General features: G+C 20.6%; 5 protein-coding genes across 5 annotated transcripts; 4 read left to right on the forward strand and 1 right to left on the reverse strand.

Annotated features, from left to right (window-relative positions):
• Nucleotides 1-1,510: 1,510 nt before the first annotated feature.
• On the forward strand, nt 1,511-8,080 carry PF3D7_1452000 (rhoptry neck protein 2; the record flags this gene model as incomplete). Its single annotated transcript, XM_001348633.1, has 1 exon — nt 1,511-8,080. The coding sequence occupies one exon, from the start codon at nt 1,511-1,513 to the stop codon at nt 8,078-8,080; it is 6,570 nt and encodes a 2,189-aa protein (XP_001348669.1).
• A 794-nt stretch (nt 8,081-8,874) lies between these two features.
• Nucleotides 8,875-9,891, forward strand: PF3D7_1452100 (leucine-rich repeat protein; the record flags this gene model as incomplete). The annotated part of the gene is made up of 1 exon (XM_001348634.1): nt 8,875-9,891. One exon carries the CDS (start codon nt 8,875-8,877, stop codon nt 9,889-9,891), a length of 1,017 nt encoding a protein of 338 aa, XP_001348670.1.
• A 623-nt stretch (nt 9,892-10,514) lies between these two features.
• Nucleotides 10,515-12,089, forward strand: PF3D7_1452200 (aminomethyltransferase, putative; the record flags this gene model as incomplete). Its single annotated transcript, XM_001348635.1, has 1 exon — nt 10,515-12,089. One exon carries the CDS (start codon nt 10,515-10,517, stop codon nt 12,087-12,089), a length of 1,575 nt encoding a protein of 524 aa, XP_001348671.1.
• Nucleotides 12,090-12,378: 289 nt separating this feature from the next.
• Nucleotides 12,379-13,443, reverse strand: PF3D7_1452300 (DER1-like protein; the record flags this gene model as incomplete). The annotated part of the gene is made up of 1 exon (XM_001348636.1): nt 12,379-13,443. One exon carries the CDS (start codon nt 13,441-13,443, stop codon nt 12,379-12,381), a length of 1,065 nt encoding a protein of 354 aa, XP_001348672.1.
• A 2,190-nt stretch (nt 13,444-15,633) lies between these two features.
• PF3D7_1452400 (conserved Plasmodium protein, unknown function) lies at nt 15,634-18,336 on the forward strand (the record flags this gene model as incomplete). The annotated part of the gene is made up of 1 exon (XM_001348637.3): nt 15,634-18,336. The coding sequence occupies one exon, from the start codon at nt 15,634-15,636 to the stop codon at nt 18,334-18,336; it is 2,703 nt and encodes a 900-aa protein (XP_001348673.1).
• Between the last annotated feature and the right edge of the window lie 37 nt (nt 18,337-18,373).

Consider the following 18,373-nt stretch of genomic DNA (forward strand, 5'->3'; position numbering starts at 1 on the left):
ATACTATTGTTATAAATTCTTAAAATATTTCTGATCTTTCATTTTATTTTTATAAAAAAATAGTACTCGTCTAATCTTATGTGTGATGGTGTGGTGGTTATATATAAATATAAAAAATTATTATTATATATATAATAATATATTTTTTTTCAGAATAAATTAGAATATTATATATATATATATATATATATATTTATATTTTTTTATTTAGAAAGATAATGATATCATTTATAGTATTAAATGGTTATAATATATGTACATATAAATATACTGAACATTTTAATTATACTTTTTTTTTTTTCTTTTTTTTTTTGGTCTGAGATAACATTGTGCGCTATTGTGCAATGTTGATTTTTTTATAAAACTACAAAATGTAATATACTGTAATGAAAATAAATAAAACACATATATGTAAATATAAATATATATATATATATATATATATATAATGTGTCTAGAATATAATTCATATATTATAGGAATATAAAAAATAATAAAAAATAAATAAATGAATAAAATAATATATTAGGATTGGATTTAAACTTTTCTTTTTATTTATTATATATTGTATTATATTTTTATAAAATTATATATGCCTTAATTATATATATATATATATATATATATATATATATATATAATAATATGTGTATATTTTTTTATTTAATAAAGCATTTTTCTTTTATTCTTTTTTATAATATATCCATTTATTAATGTTATAAAAAATGTTTAATATTGTTTGAACATTTTTATATTCTTTTAGATTTTTTCAAGTATTATACTCTTTTTTTTTTTTTTTTTTATTCATCATATTGTACATTCTTGTATTTATAGAATCATAAATTTACTATATATTATTAATTTACTTATTATTTAATTTTTATTTTTTTTATTTATTTTTTATTTTTTAGGTTTTTATATTTAAAAAAAAAATATTTAATATATATTAATGATTATTATATATATATATATATATATATATATATATATTTATATATATATGTTCATATAGAATAGTTTATCAATATAATTTTTATATTGTCTATTTTACATATTTACATTTATTACATTATTGTGTTCCTTATTTTTATGAATAGATTTTATACAAATTTCCAATCATATTTTTAATATCCTAAAACATATAATGAAATAAAACATATAGACAATTAGAATATACATATATACATATATATATATATATATATATATATATATATATATATATATGTATGTATCATTTAGGTTATAAAAAGTATTAGTTTATTTTGAATATATAGATTTGTGACTATATATTTTAATGGTTATTAAATGGTTCAATAATATTTATAATTTCATAAGATTTAATAATGTGAAATATTATTTATTAATTAAGAAAAAAAAATAACAATAATATAATAAATAAATAATATTGTACCATAAGAAATTTTTATGAGACAATATTGTTTACTTTAGAATTGTTAAGCACTTTCTATAATTATAAAAATAATAATAATAATAATAATAATATAAAATGTTAAAATTTTTCATATTCATTTTACACATATATTTATACATCGATTCAATATATTCATCAGAACTAAGCAAACATGTAAAACATGATACAGATGAATTAAAATATGCTAGTCCAACTTATGATCCCAAGAAAGGTACCAAGGTTATTTTTTATATGCCAGGAAATGAGCAAGGCGTTATACCGAATAATATACAAAATAAACAACATGGAACCTCAATATATCCTGCTATTGAATATCCTACTACTAAATATCCTGCTATTGAATATCCTGGTAGTGAAATGAATAATGGGAAAACAGGAACTACTAATTCAGGAATATATAATAAAGCCCATGGATCTTCTAATGATTATAATGCAAGTAATTCTCAAGATAAAACCATAAATTTACATATAGATGAAAATAATTCAAATAATTCATATCAACCATATGATTCAAATAATACTAATAATAATACTAATAGTAATAATAATAGTAATAATAATAGTAATAATAATAGTAATAATAATAGTAATAATTATAGTAATAATAATAGTAATACTAATAGTAATACTAATAGTAATACTAATAGTAATAATAATACTACTAATTATGATTTAAACAGTGAATATGAAAAAATTAGAAGAAAAGAAGAAGAAGCTGCAAGAAGAATAGAAAGAGAAAGAAGAGCAGATATAAATAGAAAAAATCAAGATAATAATTCTAACAAATATAATAATGAACAAAATGGAGGATATGAATCTGATGGAAATTCACCCAATAGTAGAGTAAATATAAATATAACAAATAATGGAACACATGGTAATCCGCATAATAATAATTCTTATGGTCACAAAAATAATATGCATAATACAACTAATGGTAATTATGCTAATGGTAATTATGCTAATGGTAATTATAGTAAAGGTGATTATACTAATGGTGATTATACTAATGGTGATTATACCAACGGAGATTATACTAATGGTATAAATAATAATATGCATGGTAAGAATAATTATAATACAGCTAATGGTGAATATGTTAATGGAGCTTATGATGGGTTGAATAATGGATCATATAAATTAATTGGTAATTTAAATAATAACCAAAATGTAGATAATTCTTATAATCAAGGTAATGAAAATGATAAAACATACACATCCAATTACAATATAAATCTTGAAGATAATAAAAATTCTCCAGATAATAACCAAAATTATATATCAACATTTAACAAAGATATAGGTCCAAATAAATCTGAAAGATCATATTATGATGTGTATGGAAGAGAATATGATGATAACAAATATAATCCATATAATAAAACAAATAATCATAACACAAATCAAAATGGATCGACAACGTATGGGTCCAATGCCAATGGAACATACGGGCCTAATGGAACATATGGATCTAATGGAACATACGAGCCTAATGAATCATATGGACCTAATGGAGCATATGGACCTAATGGAACATATGGACACAATGGAAAGTATGGGTCTAAGGGAACATACGGAAATAATGAAACTCCTTATTATGTGGAACATCCAGAATATGATAATGGAAAATCTATGTCCGATTTTCATGTAAAAGATTCCAAGGATAATATTGGACCTGGGGGAGATTACCCTAATTTGTATCAAAACATATATGGAAATGAAAAAAATCCAAATATTTTTCCAGGAAGTCCTCGTAATATAAATGTATATTCTGTTCACCATATACCAAATAATGGTGCAAATGGTGGTTTAAATAGTGGTGCAAATGGTGGTTTAAATAATGGTGCAAATGATGGTTTAAATAATGGTGCAAATGGTGGTTTAAATAATGGTGCAAATGGTGGTTTAAATAATGGTGCAAATGGTGGTTTAAATAATGGTATGAACAATGGTATGAATAATGGTATGAATAATGGTATGAATAATGGTATGAATAATGGTATGAATAATGGTATGAATAATGGTACAAATGGTGGTTTAAATAATGGTATGAATAATGGTATGAATAATGGTATGAATAATGGTATGAATAATGGTATACATGATGACTTATATAATAGTGAAAACAGTACTTTTAATAACGGTCTGAATAATTCAGGAAGAACTGGATTAAATAATGCATATCCTCATAATGGTATGCTTAATAATGGAACCGAATATAATGTACATTATGGAAACAGTGATTCTAATAATACGAATGACAGTATGCTAAATGAAAACTATTATAGTGATAGTGACTATGATGATCACACCCCAGGGAACAAAAAGAAAGTATATAAAAGTGTAGCTGAAAGGAATAAAAAATCTGCTTCTCAAGATAGTTTAGGAGCAGGATTTAGTGATAGTGATAGCGATAGTGAATACGAAGTAGTAGATGGGGAAAATAAAAAATACAAAAAGAAGAATAAGGAAAATAATGAAAAAGATAAATATGAAAATAATTGGGATTCCAATAATTATAATTCTGATAATGAAATTAAAGATGGTTATTTAAGTGAATCTGAAAGAGAATATGCAAGAAATAAAGCGAATGAAATTGAAGATAAAATGAAGAAAGGAGAATATTCTCGAAAGTATAAAAATAGTAAATCGAATGAATCCGGATATGCTTCAAAACAAACATCCGATTCAGATGATTCTGATATTGAAGCAAATGCATTTTATGTAGATAATGGACAAGAAATGTTAATAAAAGAAAAAGAACATTATTCAAGTGATTCAGAACATCATAAGGAAGAATCTGCTTCTATTGGAAATTTAAATGTATTTTTTCCTGCTGAAAATTATCATTTTTCAACGTATATGGGATTTGATAGAAGATCGTTTTTACCCTCTAATGAAATTGAATTAGAAAAAATGATTGGAGCGAACTTTTCAAATGAAGTTAAAAATTATTGTAGCCGTCAAAATGTTGCACAAAAAATAGGAGACTATCTGAATATATCATTTGAATATTCTAGAGCATTAGAAGAATTAAGATCTGAAATGATCCTAGATTTTAATAAACGTAAACATTTAACAAATAATACTGATGACACAATTTTACACATGATAGAAAATGCAGAGAAAAGAAAAAATGATCCTAATTATAAAGAAGCGTATGAAAATAAAGATTATGCAAATAATGCTAATATCTTTATGAATGAATATAGTAATCCATTAAGTACAAAATATAATAAAATATTAAAAGAATATCTTTGTCATTTATTTGTTAATAATCCAGGTACTAAACCATTAGAGAGATTATATTATAATAGTTTAGCATTAGGAGAACTTGTTGAACCAATAAGAAATAAATTTAAAAGTTTAGCATCATCCACAATTGATTTTAATTATGAAATTCATATGGCTTCGGCATCTAATATATATTTACTTGCACATTTCTTAGTATTATCCTTGGCATATCTTTCATATAATGAATATTTTACGACAGGAACCAAATCATTTTATTCATTACCAACCATACTTACAGCTAATTCTGATAATAGTTTTTTCATGTTAAATGAAATGTGTAATATTCATTATAATCCCAATAAAAATTTCAAAAAAGATATAACGTTTATACCTATTGAATCAAGGCCTAAAAGAACTACAACATTTTATGGTGAGAGAAGATTAACATGTGATTTATTGGAATTAGTATTAAATGCTATTATGTTAATTAATATTAATGAAATAAACAATGTATTTTCTAATAATAATGTAGATGGATATGAAAATTCCTTATCTTTTTCACATAATGCTATTAGAATATTTTCGAAAGTATGTCCTAAAATTAATAATGACAATGTATTAAAATGTGAATTTGAAGAATCAAGTTTATATAATCCTAAAATTATTAAGAATGATACATCAGAAAAATCGAGTCAAAAAAATTTAAAAAAAGCATTTGATTTATTAAGAACTTATGCTGAAATAGAAGGCCATTCAGCTGAAGGTAGCACAAGTCCATATTATGTAAGTCTAATATTAGATGATATGAAATATAATGATTTTTATAAATATACACTTTGGTATGAACCTAGAGAATTAATATATGGTGATATCAGAGGTATGCAAATGAAAAAAAAGAAGAAAACAAAATATATATATAACGATTTTATGAAAAAGAGTACCCAATTAAAAAAGAAATTAATAAAAAATGATTTGAAATATAATTTAAAGAGTAAAGGATTAGTATTTTTATATGCAATGATTGATAAATATGGAAGTATATTAAATAAAAGTCAAAAAGCAAAAGTTCAATTTTTAAATAGTACTTCATCTATACGTTATTATCTATATTTAAACAAAGTAATATTCAAGTCAGCAAAAACCTATTTAGATATTATGAAAAGAGTATTAGAAGAATTACAAACGTCTACCAATACACCATTGAAATTCCTTGTTAGAGGAAATTATATAGAAAATATAAATAATATTGCTAGAAATGATAATATGTTTTATGCAAACTTATTTGTATTAACAGCATTATCCAGAAGAGATCCAGTAAAAGATTATTATAATGATAAAAGGAAAATGTTGTCTGCTACATTAGCTGAGAAATTTGCTAATTCTACATCTATGTTAATACCGCACAAACTTAGAAAATTAGTTGTATCTATGAAAAAGGGACTGTTAAAAAAGAAATTACTTACATCATTGGCCAAGGTAAAATTATTACAACATATACCTGCGCACATGTTAGAAAATATCACATCAAGTATACGTTTCACAACTCATACCATAGCAACAATGCAAATTATACAAAATGCTAAATATATGTCCAAGCACAATTTTTCTCAGTATGATAGTAAGGGTATGTTAGCTAGACAAATATTCACAAAGGGTGGTTTTGCAGAATATGCAGATAATTTAATGGCAAAATGGTTTTCTAAAGGTTTTGAAGAATATAAAAGAGAACAAATTGAAAATTTCAAAATGGAAAATTCCATTGATTCTGAATTAAAAGATTCCGAAAGAGAAGATGAAAATGATAGTTCAGAAGAAAGTGCCAAGAAAAAATTACAAGATCTTCAATTAGAAGAAAGAGAAAAAATGAAAAAAGAGAACAGTTTATTATTTAATCAAAGTGATAAATGGGATCAATTTATAAATAAGGAACTTGTAAGAGCATTAGGTTTATGGTTAGAATTTAATGATAATCCAACTAATGCATCTTCGTTTGTTTATAAAGTAGTAGAAGATAGTAAACATTTATTAGAAAATAACATAGATAATAATATTATTTTTTCAAGAACAGTAAAACCAACTAAACAAACAGCTTTCAGAAGATTCTTTAATAAAATATTATCTCTTGGAAATATGCTTTTAAGAAAGCCTAGTTTTAGAGTAGAACATGCATTATGGTTTGGTGCAACTATAGATATAAAAAAAGCATTTATATTATTAGAAAAAGTAAGTGAATTACATAAAATGTTAAATAATCAGGATGAATCATGGTTAATTAATGAAGCTTTTATAGAAATTGTTGATCATGTCGTAGATTTAAGTACATATAAACATGTACGAGAACCATTTGGTGTTGCAAGAAATCCTGGAATGATGGCAATAAATCCTAAATATGCAGAATTATCTCATGAAAATCGACTTAGAGAATTACAAAATTCTATGTGTGCTGATCATTGTTCTTCTGTATGGAAAGTTATATCTTCTTTTGCATTACACCATTTAAAGAATCCTGATAGTTTACATACATATGAAAGCAAGTTTTCTAAAAATTCTTTTGGTAACAAAATTGATGATAAAGATTTTGTTCATAATTTTAAGATGATACTAGGAGGAGATGCAGTTTTACATTATTTTGATAATTTATTACCAAAAACAATGAAAAAGGATTTGAAAGCAATGAAATATGGTGTATCATTAACATCTGCATATTCACTCAAATTAACTAAAATTATTTTTAGTCAAATGCAATTACCTTACTTAAGTCAAATGTTTTATATGCAAGCTCCATATTTTGGTCATTTTATAGGAAAATGGCAAAAAAAAAGACAACAAAGCAGACTTAAAGAAATCATGTCTTTTATGACTCTTGGAAGTTTATCTGCTTATACACTTTTTAGTGCTATGGATATAACACAACAAGCTAAAGATATAGGTGCAGGACCAGTAGCTAGCTGTTTTACAACTAGAATGTCTCCTCCACAACAAATATGTTTAAATTCAGTTGTTAATACGGCATTATCTACTTCCACTCAATCGGCTATGAAATGTGTTTTCTCTGTTGGTCTCTTTGCATCTATAGGGCCATACTTATTTGCTCCTATGGCAGGTTTAGCTGTATGGAATATATTAAAATCTGAATTCAAGGTTTTACAAAGAATAGATATGGCATTAAAAAATGTTTTCAAAAATATGTGGAATAAATTCTTATCCCTAAAAGGAATTAGTAAATTAAGAGGTATTTTTAAGAGAAAGAAAGCTATGAAAAAAAAAATTATAGAAAATGCCACACGCAAGATGAATGACATGAAGAACAACCCAGAAAAGGCCAAGGCTCATAAAATGGCACTAAAAAAAATTAATAACTATTCTAAAGGAAGCTACCATTACATATCATACGCGAAAATAAGAATATAAATAAAAACAAACAAAAAAACAAATAAATAAATAAATATATATATATATATATTATAATTTGTAATAATTTCATAACCTTTTCTGTTATTTTCATTTTATATGATTATGCCCAGAATGAAAACAATAATAAATAATACATACCTATATATATATATATATATATATATATATATATATATAGTTGTAAAACTTTTCATTCCTTTTGATTTTTATAAGTTTTTAATTTGTTGTTTTTTTCTTTTTTTTTTTTCGCCTTTTTCCTCATTTTTTCTTTTATAATTAATAAAAATTTTCCTTTTTTTTTTTTCTTTTTTGTTTTTTTTTTGTTTTTTTTTTGTTTTTTTTTTTTTTAAATGAATATGATTTTTGTTCTTTTAAATGTTAAGCACATAATATATATATATATATATATATATGTGGATACATAAATATGTATTATTATAACTTATATTAAAAACAATAAAATAATTTAAAAATAAAAAGAAAAAGAAAATAAAAAATATTAAGTGGATTCCGTTTTTTAGATGGAAATGCAAAATAAAAATAATATATAATAATACATATATCATTATTATATTTTTTTATTTTTTATTTTTTATTTTTTATTTTTTATTTTATTTTTTTTTTTTTATGTAGAAAGATTAATATTAATATAATAATTTTCCTTTTTTTTAATTTTTCTGTTTTTCTTCTTTTTTCTATTTTGTATTATAAATAATTTTATAATGTTTATATAGTTTTGTTCATAAAGTATATCGTCCTTCTTCTTTTGTATATAAAAAATAAGGAACAAAATGAATGAAACATATAATGAATCAAGGAACGATGTCGATTCAAGTTTGAGGATATTAAGTATTTTAAAAATATCATCAATTATTAAAGATGGAGATATATCTAATTGTAAAGAGTTAATTTTAAAAAATAGAAATATAGAAGAATGCGAAGAATTATATCAAATGAAAAATTTACAAAAAATTGATTTAAGCGAGAATAAATTAAAGGATTTAAAGATGGTTGAAATGAATTTAAATTTACAACAAATAATACTACAAAAGAATATAATAGATAATATAAATTATTTAAATAATATAAATAACTTGACATATTTAAATTTGTCCTATAATAAAATTAAAATAATAGATCATATTTGCCAATTAAAAAATATTAAGACATTAATATTAGCATATAATGAAATAGAAAAGGTTCCGAATTTATCAAGTTTACAAAATTTAGAAGTATTAATATTAAAAAATAATATGATAGAAAAATTTACGAAACCAGCTAAAGAAATGAGACATCTTAAAAAAATATCCCTCTCTTTTAATAAAATAAGAGAATTCTATTTTGGTTCTCATTTTTCTCAAATATACGAATTAAGGTTAAATAATAACAAGCTAATAAATATTAGCAAGGATATTATATATATGACAAATTTAAAACTTTTATGTATACAAAATAATTTTATTATAAATCAAGATTTTTTAAATTATTTAAGTCAATTAAATTATTTAAAAAATATCGTACTTTCAGATAATCCCTTTTTTAAAAAAATGAATGTTCATTTATTAAATGAATTAATCAAAAAATTAAAATATTTAAAAAATATCAACTTTGTTCCAATACCTCCAAATAGGAAATTTGTAAATTTTCCTTTTGATTCATCAAAAAAAAATAATTTCTTAAATGATGAAAATTTAAATCATATGGATTGTAAACCAAAATTTGAGCAAGAAACAAAACACTATAAAAAAAAAATACTACCAGTCAACAAAAATAGTCACAATATTTTTAAGAAAAAAGAGAGAAACTAATTCATATTAAATATATATATATATATATATATATATATATATATGAATATATGCTTTTTTTATTTTTTTTTTTTTTTGTATATATATTCCTTTTTTAATAGAACAAAATTTTTTTTTTTTTTTTTTTTTTTTTTTTTTACACATGAATATATAATATATACATATCTGAAAATATGTATATATTTTATTTGTTAAATTAAAATTGAATAAACACATGGTCGTATATATTTATTTGTTTATTTATTTATTTTTAATTTGAAAATAATAATTCTATTTTTATTTTATTTAAAAAATATGAAACTATTATATATATTAAAAATATATGTCAAAGCCCCATATAACATGTAAAAAGTGCTTTTTGATGTTGGTTTTTTTTTTTTTTTTTTTTTTTTAAGTTTATCTTTTTTGATACTAGAATTATGAAATTATTTTTTTACAATTGTGCTAAAAAAGGAAATAGAAAAAAAATATAACATGGTAATTTATTATTTATAAAGGTGTCAATTAATAAGTAACAATAAATAAATAAATAAATATATATATATATATATATATATATATATATATATATATATTTATATTTATATTTATATTTATAATTATTTATTTATTTTTATTTTTCGATGAGTAAATATTTTTTGTGTAAATTAAAAAATCGAGCCCTTATCCAACTGTGGGGTAAGGACTCCTTTAAATTTCTTCAGAGCCTTACAACAAATGACTTGAATAAAATTATACCTGAGAGTGATTTTATATTACATAAGAATTTACCTGAAAATATATTATGTAATAATTATGATTCCTATATTTATGATATCAATAATAAGACGACAAATTATGAGAAAAGTGCTGTAGGATTGCCTTCTTTATTTTTACTAAACAATGGGAAAATATTATATGATTGTTTTATATATAATATAAAATATAGCTATGAAAAGAATTTATTTTTTAGTTTATTTTATATAGACTGTAATATCCATATATTAAATTTCTTATTAGATTTATTAGAAAAACGAAAATTATCTTGTGATGTGTATTTTAAAAATATTAAAAATATTAATGTTTACCAATTCTTATCATATACATCTTTATTTAATTTACATAAAAAAGTGATATACACTAATACCTTTGAAAACGATATGAGAAATACAATAAATAATTCATTAGGAGTATATAATGATAACGAGAATTCATCTCTTTTTTTATTTTTTTCGAAAGATCAAAGAAGTGAATTATTAGGCTATAGAATATATGAATATAATTATAAAAAGGAAAAAGTAGAAAATGATTATCCTAAAAATGTGAGTTTCATAAAAAATGAAGAGGTAGCAAATAAAAAAACTTGTAATGATAACATAATAATATCTAATAATTTTGATAATAAATTTGCTAATATTATAAACATTTTTGAAAAGGAAGAAAAAATAAAACTTACAAGTTCTTTTGTTTATGATTATTTAAAATTAAACTTAGGTATTATTGAAAATTTATACACACCAGATATGTATTTTAGTGATATGAATAACGATAAATCTGATCCAGGAACTAATAATAATAATATTTATAAAGATATAACAATAAATAATGATATTAATAAAAATGTGAAGAAAATAAAAAACGAAAGAGATGTGTTCACTTTTAAAAATTTAACACCGTTCGACTTAAATTATGATAACTTAAATTATTTGACAAAAGAGAAAGGATGCTATGTTGGACAGGAAGCTATTAATAGAACGAGAAATGAAATATTTATAAGTAAATATTCTTTAACATTATGTATAAATTATGATTATCACGATGTGTTTTATGAAAATTTTGATAATGATCCTACAAAAATATATAATAATATTTTATATACTAAATATTTAAAAGATATAAAAGATAACCATTTATTAAAAAGTTCTTTTCTTTTACTAAAAAATTTAATGAGTTCTAAACAAAATGAATCAGTGACATATGAACATCAATTTGATGTTATATATAATAATGATATAAAATCAGATAATACTTTAAAAAATTTTAAAATTGGTCACGTTTTTTTTTATAACCATATTATAGGTATATGTTTTTTAATAAAAAAAAAAATTGAAAATATGAAACATAATATATTTTCTACAAGTTCGAAAATACATATAACAAAAAACAATTATGATGAGTCTACTCATCGAATAGTTTTGCTCCCCTTAGAAAAAATTTAAGGCTCATTTTTTTTAGTACATCAAAAAAAAAAAAAAAAAAAATATATATATATATATGTATATATATTATTTTTTATAAAAGCATACATATTTTTTGTACATATATATATATATATATATATTTTCTTTTAATTATTTACTTATTTGTATTTATTTATTTATTTATGTTACAAATTATAATATAATATAATATAATATATATTTTTAAACACATAAACATTTAATTCTTAACTTATATATATATATATATATATATTTATTTATTTATAACATTTTGTTCAGTCATACATTATTGTATTATTTCGATTGTATCATAAGAATCGAGATAAGTTTCTAGAAATTTTGGTATTTTGAACACTTTTTTATTATAATTATCATATAAGTAAATATTGAGAAGATAATATATGGATCCACTTGTTACTCCTAATAATCCGGATATAGATGCTTTTAAATTTTGTGCATGTATAATATCGATTAATATAGACAGATAAGGCAAGTACATGTTATTAATATTAATTCCAAAGATTAAGTTAGCTTTTTGATATGGATTAAGCATACAATTAACAAATAATAATGATTTTAATAAAGCTGTTGAATAAAATGGTTTTTTAATATATGAACATATAATAGATAAAATGCTAATCTGTGATATATAATAAGATAGCATTTCAGATGATCCAAGTATATTTTCTAATTGATTACTTTGTACATATAACATATATATATTTGTTAAAACGTATAGAGAAATATCTCCATAAAATAAAGCCGATGTATAAATTCTATAAAATTCAAATGCTCTCAAAACTCTTTTACTATGTAATGCAATATCTTCAGGTTTTAAACCAATTACATTTAATGTTAATATTAATAATGATGATGATAAAAATAATTTCGTTATAATTTTTGTGTTTTTTAATTTATATATAAATGAGGATTTCAAATTATTAAAATATTGTGCAAGTAGTTTTTTTTGCTGAAAATATATTTCTAATACTTTGTTATTTTGTTTGTTTTTCTTTCCTTTTATTGAATTTGTATCATTATTAGGTATATATAAATAATATAATTTATTCTTATTTTTAGATTTATTGACAAAGTTCTTAAATTTTTTATAATGTATATTCTGATTGGTTGTGTGGAAATTTTGTATCGTTTTCTTGTTCATTCTTATATTTAAATAATCTTTCCTTTTATAATATGGAGGATTCATATTACTTAATCGTTTTACATTGTTCGATATTTTATTGTACTTATAATTATTCTTTCCACTTAATTTTTTTATGTTATATACATTTTTGCAGTGTATGTTGGTTAAGTATATAATAATTACTGCTATATAAAGAATGAAATTCATTCTTTTTTTTTTTTTCATGTATATTAAACTTTTCATTATTTAATTAAGATATTTGTGTGTATTATATAAATAAATAAATAAATATATTTATATATATATATATATGTGTGAATGGAAAATTAATAAGTTATATTCATCTTCTACATTTCTTAAATATTTTTACAAAAGCTTATTTTATTTTGTAACAGCCACTAAAAATATAAGAAGATATAATTAAAAGGATAAATCTTATTTACCCTTATTAATCTTTTTCCTTGTGAATCCTTCACTTTTTTTTTTTTTTTTTTTTTTATAATAATATATATAAATGCTATAATATTTTTTTATATACCATTATATTAATATATATATATATATTATATATATATATTTTTTTTTTATTAGTATTAGATGATGTACATTTATATTGAAATATTAAAGATTTTCATAAGGAAAACATAAGAATATTTAAGCACCTATTTTTTAATAAATTAAAAATTTTTTTTTTTTTTTTTTTTAATACACACATATATATATTTATTAAATTATTGATTTATTTATTATGTTTAATTATTTTTTTTTTTAATATATAAATATATTATAAAAAATAAAAAATCGTTTTATTTATATTAATTCTCAATATTTGATATACGGCCTATTTTACATATTGACGAAACGAATTATACTGACATCCATATTATAAACCTATGTATTTAGATATATTCAGAATTTCTGAGGAAATAATTGGAATAAAAAAAATACAGATTATTAAATATAATTGTCTAAAAGATAAAATGTGTTGAACTAGAATGAGGCCTTATATATATATTTATATATATGAATAAATTATATTTTTATGCAATAAATAATAAATAAATAAGTATATATACGTGAATCATCATTTTTGAGTAATATAACATAGGGGAAACTTTATTAAAGATAAAACAAAAGTATACAATGAGTTAACAAAAAAAAAAAAAAAATTTCATTGGATTTATTAAATTTTGTACTAAACAATAAAATGTAATAATAAGAAATAAGATTATATTCATAAAAAAAATTATAACCTATAGGATATGATTAGAAGAATATAAGAATTTATTATATGTACGTTGGGTTAAGAATTTATAATATAAATATAAGATGAATGAATATTGTTCAATATATATATATATATATATATATATATATGTGGATTTTTTTTCGTTATGAAATTATAAGAAAATAATAAAAAAGAATGAATTGGAAAATTAATTATATGTTTTAAGTATAATATATTTATTATAAGAATAATAAAAATGTAACCTTTTAAGAATTGTTCAATTTTAAAATGATAACAAACTAACAACATTATAATTGTTATATATAAGATAATAAATTTTTATATGGCTTTCTTTTTATAAGCCCGATGGAAAATAAGTAAGGATAGAAAAAAAAAAAAAAATAAAATAATAAAAAATAACATATGCTTAATAGTTGTAAAAGAATAAAATCATTATATTATTTTAAGGATTATATAATTATATTTTTAAATTATATATAATTTTTTTTATGTTGAATATAAAAATTGTTTTGAGATGAATAAAAATATATATATATATATATATATAATATACATACATTTGAATAGCATAAATATATATACATAATTCCTAATAGTAATCATATATACATAATATATTTTATTACAAATTTAAAATGATTTTATACCTTTTTTAAAAAAATATATGATTGGTATCTTTTAAAAACTTTTTTATTTTATTTTTTTTATATGTAAACATGAAAAATTATACGAGATCATTAATCTTTAATATTTTTAAATAATTATAAAAAGAAATCACATATATATAATAAGTAAATGTTAAAAATATTTAAATATATAAATAAATAAATATAAAAATAAATTTAAATAAATATATATATATAAATAAATAAATATATATATGTATATATTATAGAAAATAATAGATCTTCAATATTCATAATTATTTTAAATTTTTTTTTTTTTTTTGTTTTTTTTAAACTATTTCCCCATATATAATTTTGAAGTTGGAAAAAAAAAAAAAATAAAGTAAAATATGTACATAAATTAAAACACATATATATATATATATATATAATATATATCTTATAGTATAAAATAAGAATTATAAAAAGATATATAATATATATATATATATATTTAATATTTAAGAGACAAAATATGATTTAATGGATAGTCTTTTTACAATTAATATAAATCCAGATGAAAATGTAAGTATAAAAAAAGGAAAAGATAATATTAAGAAATATAGCAAAGAAGGAAATGATGAAGAAAAGAGTGAAGAGGATGATAAGCTAATAAACTTTAATATAAATGAAATAAGTGAGGATAATACTTTTGAAATGTTAGGAGATTTAAATGAGAATCAAATAAAACAGTTTATAAATGTTAGGAAAAATATAAGAAAATATATTTTAAAATCATTTAAAAAAGATCAAATTATAAATGGGCGTCTAGAAAACTCAGAAATAGAATTTTTGTGTGATGAAAATAAAAAGAACAATGATCAAATCAAATTGATTTTAAGAAAAGATATAATTAATAATGTAATAAATAATTTTACTAAGGATAAACAGAAAAGGAACAAGGCTAATGACATGAACAATAGATATTTTTATTTAAATTCTGATGAAAAAGGATATAATAACAATGATGATGATGATAATTATAATGAAGAAGAAGTGGATGAGAAGAATTTTATGGATTTATTTATGGACACCGATATGTTTGAAAAAAAAATGAATGAAGAAAATGAAAGAATTAAGGAAGCAGATATTAATGATGATAAAAAATTAGGTGATAAAAATGAAGATGATGATTCACGTTGTGGTGATAAAAATGAAGATGATGATTCACATTGTGGTGATAAAAATGAAGATGATGATTCACATTGTGGTGATAAAAATGAAGATGATGATTCACATTGTGGTGATAAAAATGAAGATGATGATTCACATTGTGGTGATAAAAATGAAGATGATGATTCACATTATGGTGATAAAAATGAAGATGATGATTTACATTGTGGTGATAAAAATGAAGATGATGATTTACATTGTGGTGATAAAAATGAAGATGATGATTTACATTGTGGTGATAAAAATGAAGATGATGATTTACATTGTGGTGATAAAAATGAAGATGATGATTTACATTGTGGTGATAAAAATGAAGATGATGATTTACATTGTGATGATAAAAATGAAAATGATGATTTACATTGTGATGATAAAAATGAAGATGGTGATTTACATTGTGGTGATAATAATGAAGATGATGATTTACATTGTGATGATAAAAAAAATGAATACCATGATGAAGAACTAGCTATTGTAATTTCCAAAAATAGTGATGAGGATAAAATCTCGGTTAAGAATGATAATAGATTAATTGAAGAAAAGTGTATTGTGCCAAAAACGTTTAATAAGGTACTATCTAATTTCGAGGAAATTATAAAAAATTGGAAGTTAAATTTCCCAGATATCAATACAGAAAATCTCTTTTTTCATTTATATTTTTTATCAGAATTATATAAGGAGAAAAGATATATATGCCAAAATTGTGGTTCAGTAGAATGTGAAAAAGATCCTTTTATGAAGACTAAATGTTTAAATAATTTCTGTTTCTTATGTCATAAACATATATCAGAGAATATGTGTCATAATACAAGGTCACAATATGCATCATTTAAATCACATATGAGTTCATTTAATGATTATAGAAATATAATGTATCCATATAATTATATTTCCTGTTTAAGTTGTTTCACGAGAAAACATATGAAGTGTGGGTACCCTCCATATATATTTGCCAAAAATACTTATTGTTATAGAAAGGACTATAGTTTTAAATCAAATAGACCATATGTTTTATATATGAATAATCCATTATATATATGGGATATTTCGAATGATAAGAAAAATAGAATTGTTGATAGTACGAAGAATGATAATGATATAAGTGTTATAAATATAAAAGGGCATAAATATAATACCTTGTATAACCATGATAAAATTTCTGATATATATAGCATTGATGATTATGATAGTGATTACTATGATCACGATTTATCCTTTAAAAATGAAAATGAAAAAAATAATATGTATGAAAATGAAAAAAATAATATGTATGAAAATGAAAAAAATAATATGTATGAAAATGAGACATTTGATAATGATATTCAGAGAAATAAAAAAAAAAGAAAGTTTTCTTCTTATAATTTAGGAAACCATAATTCTGATAAAATGTTAAATAAAAAATCTAGAGATGAATATAACCATGATGACATTAGAAAAAACTTTCATTATGATAATAAACATACAAATTATAGGAAAGAGGAAGGTAGAAATTATAGTCATAAAAATAAATATAATATTTCATATAATAACAAATATGATAATAATATTAATAATAAATATAACAAACATGATGAAAATAAACAGTACACAAATGATTACTTACATAGTGACGATCGTAATTATGTTCGCAATTCTGTATACGAAAAAAAAAAAAATAGTATATATATGAATAATCACAATGCAAGAAATAATAATAACGATCATTATAATTTATATAATAATAATAATAATAAAAATAATAAATATAATAATCAACAGGGAAACACATCAGGATTATACAAATACAAAAAATCATCAAAGAATATATCACATAATCACGTACCACAGAATTCCTTTAATAATTTAAGCACTACTTCTAACAAAAATAATAATAAACATAATTCTTCACACAACTATGAGAAAAAATATTATTGGAATCCAAGAGAAAATGGACAATATAAAAATAATAACAATAAGAAAAAGCCCGAAAATAATCATAGGAAAGCTAGTGGTTTGTATAAAAATGTATACTAAACTGGTAAATTAATCCACATAATTGTATATATATATA

Source organism: Plasmodium falciparum, assembly GCF_000002765.6.
Source record: "Plasmodium falciparum 3D7 genome assembly, chromosome: 14".
Classification (NCBI taxonomy): Eukaryota; Apicomplexa; class Aconoidasida; order Haemosporida; family Plasmodiidae; genus Plasmodium; species Plasmodium falciparum.